Source organism: Brassica oleracea, unplaced genomic scaffold (assembly GCF_000695525.1).
Source record: "Brassica oleracea var. oleracea cultivar TO1000 unplaced genomic scaffold, BOL UnpScaffold00581, whole genome shotgun sequence".
Classification (NCBI taxonomy): domain Eukaryota; kingdom Viridiplantae; phylum Streptophyta; class Magnoliopsida; order Brassicales; family Brassicaceae; genus Brassica; species Brassica oleracea.
The window spans coordinates 140799-148119 of NW_013617424.1; the positions used below are offsets into that span (position 1 = coordinate 140799).

The window sequence follows — 7321 nt, forward strand, 5'->3', positions numbered from 1 at the left end:
AACTCTAAACTAAAAACCATAATCTCAAATCCTAAACCATATACTCAAATTAAACCTTAAGCCAAACACTAAGCCATGCAATCAAAACCCAAAGTCAAACACTAAACACTAAATCCTAGACCCTAAACCATTATGCCCAAAAACCATTGATGTATGAACAAACCGTAAATGAATACCCAAAACTCTAAATCACAAATTAACTTAGTTTATACATTAAACAATACTAATGTGTAAACAAACCATAAATCAACTTTATATATGCATTAAACAATATCCAAAACCCTAAACTATATACTCAAAATCCTAAACAAAAAAATAAATCCTAAACTCTGAAAACGAAAGCTTAAACTATAAACTCAAAACTTAAACCAAACATTAAATTTAAACTCAAAATCACGTACTCAAACACTATACGTTTTCATGTCACGCAGTTTCTCATTATATAATACGTCTCCATGTCACATAGTTTCTACATATAATCATACCTAAATCCAAAAGCTTAAACCTTAACTCAAAACCCTAAACTCAAAACCTTTAACTGATTATAGATTTACTATTCATTTCTGTTCTCTGAGAAAAAGCTTCCCATTTCTCAACGAAACTATCGCCTTCAAGCATTCTCATAGCTTTTTTTTTTTTTTTTTATAAGCTAGCATTCTCATAACTTCAGACATCTTTGGGTAATGTGTGGGAAGGTATTGTGTACAGAGCAAAGCAACTTTAACTATACATAAACTTGTAAAAAGTGGCGCAGCGTATACAAAAATAATCTCTAAACATTTTCGGCTTGGCTATATATGGACAAACCGTTTTTGTTATGTTTATGAGGTTTTAGTTGTTGATGTTGCTATGAAAAATTTCGACCCCAACATAAAATCTCAAAGAATTATTAAAAAATGTTAATATGCTTTGGAGCCCTTCACAAAGGATATAAAATGGTCCGGGCATTTGATAGACGACTTTGTGAGTGTTATCACCACAAGATACGACTAAAACAAGAGTGGTAAAACAAACATTGTTGTCTATCCCAAACATGAAATGATAAGACAATACGTAGTCGGCTTTGTCGTTTTAGAATTTCAGCCCATCATTTCAGCCGCATTGTGGTGAAGCCGTTTTCCATCCTACTGGTTCAACCTTCCAAGTTAGTAATCTAAAGGTAGAAAAAAAAGAAAAAACCACTCTTGTCGCTTTCGCTTACATAATAAATAATCCTTCCACATATATATAACGACCGTGACGCAATCATCAAATGCCTTCTTGCTAAGATGTTACATTTCTGGTTGCCATCAGATTGGAAACTGCTCCTAGACCCAAATAAAGTCTCAGAAACATCATCACAGAATGTATGTTGAAAGCAATATTGAAACCTTTTGTTTAGCAATTTGAGGTCATATGATTGGTAATTTATGGTATAATTGGTGCTAGGTTTGGAGCAGAGCCGGGTCTGGAGGATTTAATGAGAAGTTGGACAATGAAGTGAAACGGCCGCAACAGATTAGCTGCCAGGAAACAAATCGGCCTTGAATGTACATTGTTGTGACTTTACTACAACACTCAGGAGAATTGTAACTAACATGTGTATGCTTTTTATGTGAATCATTCATCCCACTGGATAATACACATGATATACCCGAGAAATGAAATATAAGGAGCTTTCTTCTTCTATACACATTTCTTCAGATCAAGTAAACGCCCAAAAAAAAAGAGACTCATACTAGAGTTTTAAACACTTGTTCAACGACGCTTAAAAGGAAATTTTAAAAGAACTGGAGGACGTTTAGGGGAGTCGGTTGTCACCTTGTTCGAATCCTCTGTTTGCTCTACAGGCTTACTCACGTTTGTTGCTTTATCCGCAAGAAAGCTCCGTTCAAAATCCTCTGGTTTACTTGATGTGGTTTCCTCTACAACAAAACCATTGTCTGACTTACTTTGAGTTGCTTTGGCTGAGTGCTTGATCCTTGTAGACCTTTCGCGTTTTATCGGTTTAGATGTACTTTTCAAGCTCTTTGCTGTATAAAATCCCGATTCAAGAGCTTCAAGAGCACGAGTCGTCAACGGCCTCTTTCTTGTGCTTTGCCTTCTTGGAATATATGTGTTTGTCTGTTGGTTCAGCTCTTCCTCTTCTTCTTGTTTTATTGATGCAGTTTGATGAGTGGAAAGACAAGTCCTCTTGTTTGAGCCTGGCATGGAAGGAAGCTGAATAGGTTTCTCGTGCTGTTGAGAAGCTTCCAGATCATTTGAAGAGCTTTTTTTGTCCCAACACAACCGATTTGAGTTCTCTTGTTGTTGTTTCTCCAGTGAACATAACCCATTTGGTTCAGTTTCTTCTGATTTCTCAGTCTTGATGTTCATCAACTCAACCGATAACTTCGAACTTTGACCAAAACGTTCTATATCTTTCCTTACACATGTACTGAGCCGCCTTCGCTTAGTCAAAGGAAAAGATTCGGATGATTTTCGGACAGACCTCTTCTTTGACCCAACATTCTCCAAAGTCTCACCAGACAGCTTAGGATACTCCCAAGTCACACCTGTACTGTTACCTGATTGGTTCTCATTATCGGGCAAATGTCTCCGTCTCCTTATCCCTGATGACTGCCCACTTGTATCCACAATCATGAACCTCACCGGCTCTTCCACCAGTTTCTTCATTCCCTTCTTTTCCCATTTACATTCACCAGAAAACTTGGCTTGCTCCAACGGCATCATTTGGGATCTTTCCACAGAAGGGCTGTTATCAGGATTCTTCAACTCTCGAAATGCGCACAACTTGCCTCCTGAAGCCAAACTAGTAGTGTCCATAACAGTGAACTTCATATGATTAGAGCAAGCGTCTGGAGACCTGAGGTAACGGTGCTTAGTGTGTTGGTAATTAGTCTCTTCACTGGAAGGTCTGATGTCTGCTGTCTCAAATTCAAGAAGCTCAGGCTCGGCAACAACTTTTTTGAGAATTTCAGCGATGGAATCAAAGTAATGAGTCTGTTTAACGAGTTTCCGTCTAGAGAACGTTTCTACCCCAGGGATGAGGAAGACGATGTTGTCTTTAGATTTGGTGTCCTTTGGCTGCTCAGAATGCCACCCTCTGGCTAGCAAACGCGGCCACACAGCGTCCCAAAAGATATCATTGCAACGGGCTTTGCTTAGACGGGAACCGCCATCAAGTTTTTCTATTATTTCCTCAGATGTGAGTGAAGTGTATGCACCTAAACCAGCAGAGGAGACTGTGAACCACTGTTTCGATTTCACTGGTTCCGTTGTTAGGACTGTTAAATGTTTGTCTTTACCGATCGCTACGGCTTCTACAAGAGACTGGAGACCTACTAGTTCTTTCACTCCAATAATGTATCTCTCCAGAGATATATTCCCTTCAGCAAATGACTTTGAAACCTGTTTAATGGTGTTAACCTTTGTTAAAAAAACATATTCACACATTTTCAATGTAAAAAAAGAAAAAAAAAGAGAGACGCACATTCACAAGCTTCTTTTTCTGAGATTCATCTGTGATGCTGGGAATCAAACGGGACAACAGGTGTTGTAGCCTCCAACCTGAATAGAGCTTCTTGCCTTGTATACATTTCCTGCTTTGCTTCTTGAGTGAGTTAGACCAAACCTTGTGTTTAGCAGATTTGTAGAACCTTCCGTAGTAAAACGAAAGTATATCTCCTGTTTCTTTGCTCTCTAACAGCTTCTTCACCTGAGTGAAGTTCTTCCCGAATGTATATAAACCAAGAACAAAGCCATCTACTTCCAGATCATCCCAAGAACTCGATGGTGTCTCCGGCACAGCTTCAAGAGTCATCCTCCGCTGCTTTGTTCCCGTGTTCCTGCGGCTTCGTTTATTTTTCAGAGATTTGAGAGACTCGCTCATGTCGACATGGTCATCTCCAAGCCCTTGTCTATCTTTAAATTTGGTGTCTATCCACGTTACTTGGAGAGGTAGTCCAACCACAAAGGAACCAGAGCCAAGATCATCTGAAGCTAGAGGGGGGTTCTCTGGATCAGAGATCATAGGAGGTATCTCAGCCTGATATTCATCCCCAACACGTATATCAACTTTGGGATCACCACAGGCAAATTCTTCCTCACAAGAACCACCTTCCATAGGATTGTTTTCTTCAACCATCATAAGAACTGTCTGCACAAACACCTTCAAGAACATACCAAAGGCTAAGGCAAAAAGTTTCCGGTAATATCATATAAAATAGATAACGCAAAAATTACATTAAACACAAAACACTTGAAGATATAAAATCACTGAAATCAAACCCATGTCTGGAGACTCAGTCAAAAGAGAAATTGCAATCTATTTGTGAGAAAATCAAAGATAAAGTGCGATACGTTTTAACCTCAACTATTTCAGAGCGGAGCATCAAAAGATCCAAGAAACGCCGCATCAAAAGCGTGAAAAGAGAGACCCAGAATCAAGAACATTATATATAGGGAACCCAAACATCAACAAGGACAATGATCCTATAAACCCATGTAAAGAGATAAAGACGAAACAATAAGAGTCGTAGTCAACCACTGGAATAGAAGATAAAGCTGAGATCTTTTGTCGCATAAAGACAACGTGAAAACACGAATTCTACAAAAGATGGATACTCCATGTAATAAAGGAGGGCATTTACCACTAACGTTTTGCAAAACCCACGAGAACACAGAACGTGAATTACCTAAAACCGGCATTAAGAGAAGGAGCAAGAGAGAGAGAGATTTGGTAACCTGAAAAGGCTTTCAAGAAAGACAAGAGATGTTTCAGCTTTGCATTGCAGTGTGATTTCTCAAGCACCGAAGAGAAAAAGACACAGAGAGATCACTTGGCCGCTGTTTCAACACAAGTCTTCGCGAGAGAACCAACTAATGAACACACAAAAAGGTGTAAAAGTTTCACTTAGAGAAAGGAAACGAACTTCCAATTTATCGAGCAATTTTTTTTTTACTTTTTTTGCTTTTTAGTGATTTTTATATTATACAAGATATGAGTCCGTTGTTATGTAATGCTTTAATTTAATAAAAATTATAAAATAATAAATCATTTAATTTAATAAAAACTATAAAATAATAAATCATTTTATTATAGTTTTATGATTGTTTTTTTTTTTTTTGCGTATGTTGTTTGAGATTTATTTTATAATTAAAACTCATTTTTACACATAAGTACGCAGTGGATTCCCTCGTTAATCCGAAATCCCGAACTTGGATTTACAGGCAATCAGGGCTTTGGTGGATCATCATGATGTAAAAATTATTGAAAGTATTTCATTAAGTAGAAATCCGATGGAGGATAGGAATGGATGACATTTTACTAACAATGGGAAATACTCGGTCCAATCAGGTTATCATGTGGAACGGGTCAATCCTCGCAAGGAAAAATCACCAGAATTTTATGGTCCCACAGCGGATACACTAAAAGCTTTCTGCTGGAAAATGCGGTGCCCCCGAAGATAAAGCATTTCTTATGGCAACTTTTTTCAAGATGTATTGCAGTAATGAAAAATCTAAAATCAAGAGGGATACAAGGGGATATATGTTGTGCTCGATGTGGAGATCCGGAGGAATCAATAAACCATGTATTTTTTAATGTCCTCCAGCACGTCAAGTGTGGGCACTATCTAAGATACCATTGCATCCCAATATTTTTCCTATCATTTTTTTTCTGCTAATATGGATCATCTTTTTTGGAGAGTCAATCCAAAGATGAATGATCACCGATTTACATGGATATTATGGTATATATAGAAAGGCCGGAATAACAAAGTTTTTAGTAATCTGGATATTGATCCGAGAGAAACACTTAAAATAGCAGAATTTGAGTCATCACTTTGGACTGAGGCACATATAGTAAATGACCCAACGAGGGGGGCATCAGGTACAGACCAGTCCCACACTAGCGACGCCAGGACGATGGCGCTTCATAGATGGATCATGGAAAGATAAGGATTTATTTTCAGGGCAAGGTTGGTATAGCACTTTGCCGGGTTTTGATGGTTTATTAGGGGCGAGGAATGTAAGGGCATGTCTCTCACCCCTTCATTCGGAAGTGGAGACATTAATTTGGGCAATAGAATGTATGAAGAATTTAAGACAGTTTCAAGTAACGTTTGCAACGGATTGTTCTCAATTGGTGAAGATGGTTTCGGAACCAGAAGAATGGCCAGCATTTGAAAGTTATCTGGAAGATATCTTATATATTAAAACAGAAGTCACAACCTTGATTCATGTGTGATTTTTTTTTAAAATGGACCTAATGGACATATTCCTAGAAAGTCATGTTACATTTAATCTATAATCTTATCATTTAAATTTTGGGTTTACCATAAATTTTTATTGGGCTATTAATAATTAGATTTAAACAATAGATAATTTATTGGATTTATAGATAGTATAAATTAAATAGATATAATTTAATGTTGTAATACTATACCTCCATATGTTAAATATTTAAATATTTGTTGATGTTAACTTTTAAAATTATAATGATTTTTTTTTTAATTAACAAAAATCATATTATCTAACAATGATTAATCTTTACTACCTTAAACCAATGAAAACAAATTTTAAACTATATTGTTTATTTTTAAAATTAAACAAAAACTAAATGTTTAATTATTTACTCGATAACATAAATCTATGAATCGAAAAGTTAATTTTTTAAAAACTTTCTAAATTTCTGAAATGTTACAATATCTTTGAATATGACAATAAAAAAATATTTTACCAATTTTTATATATATAGTTATGATTTTAATAATGAAATAATAATCCGAAAATATATATATAGAAAAAGATACAAATACATGTGAAAGTTTGAAACAATCTATTCAATGAAAAAAATATATAGTAAACTTATTAGTATGTTTTAAAAATTGATAGACACATATATATTATAATATCTACCAATTTAGAATTGAAAACAAAATATTTATATAAATATAAATAAAAACAAAAACCTGCGCGGTTGCGCGGATCGAGATCTAGTTAAGCTCTTAAAAAGAAGTTTTCTCAACTCAGACATCGTTCATGTACCCCGGACGGAGATCATAGGGGCGGATAGCTTAGGACGTAGTGCTAGGAAACAACCGTCCTTTGTCGTTCACATGGATGCGGAGTTACCGATTTGGTTTACAGAGTCAACATGAGTTTGTAAATGTTTGCTGTCAAAAAAAAAAAACACATAAGTTTAAGTTAATATTTGTATTTATAGTCATGGTACATAGATGAATTTTTATAAACTTTGTACCTAGGATTAGATAAAACACTATATCTAAACGTTTAAACTGAACACAACCCGAAATAAGAAAATGAATGAAAAGTAAAA

General features: G+C 35.9%; 1 protein-coding gene across 3 annotated transcripts; it reads right to left on the reverse strand.

The window, feature by feature from the left end:
- Positions 1-1630: 1630 nt before the first annotated feature.
- On the reverse strand, positions 1631-4894 carry LOC106319735. 3 transcript variants are annotated; one of them, XM_013758120.1, is made up of 3 exons: positions 4726-4894; positions 3473-4150; positions 1631-3390 (listed from the first exon to the last, which is right to left on the reverse strand). In XM_013758120.1, the coding sequence occupies exons 2-3, from the start codon at positions 4127-4129 to the stop codon at positions 1738-1740; spliced, it is 2310 nt and encodes a 769-aa protein (XP_013613574.1). In that variant the 5' UTR covers positions 4130-4150; positions 4726-4894; the 3' UTR covers positions 1631-1737. The 3 variants fall into 3 exon arrangements, with proteins under 3 accessions (XP_013613574.1, XP_013613573.1, XP_013613575.1); XM_013758119.1 differs by lacking the exon at positions 4726-4894 and adding an exon at positions 4350-4704; XM_013758121.1 differs by lacking the exon at positions 4726-4894 and adding an exon at positions 4342-4704.
- Positions 4895-7321: the final 2427 nt, after the last annotated feature.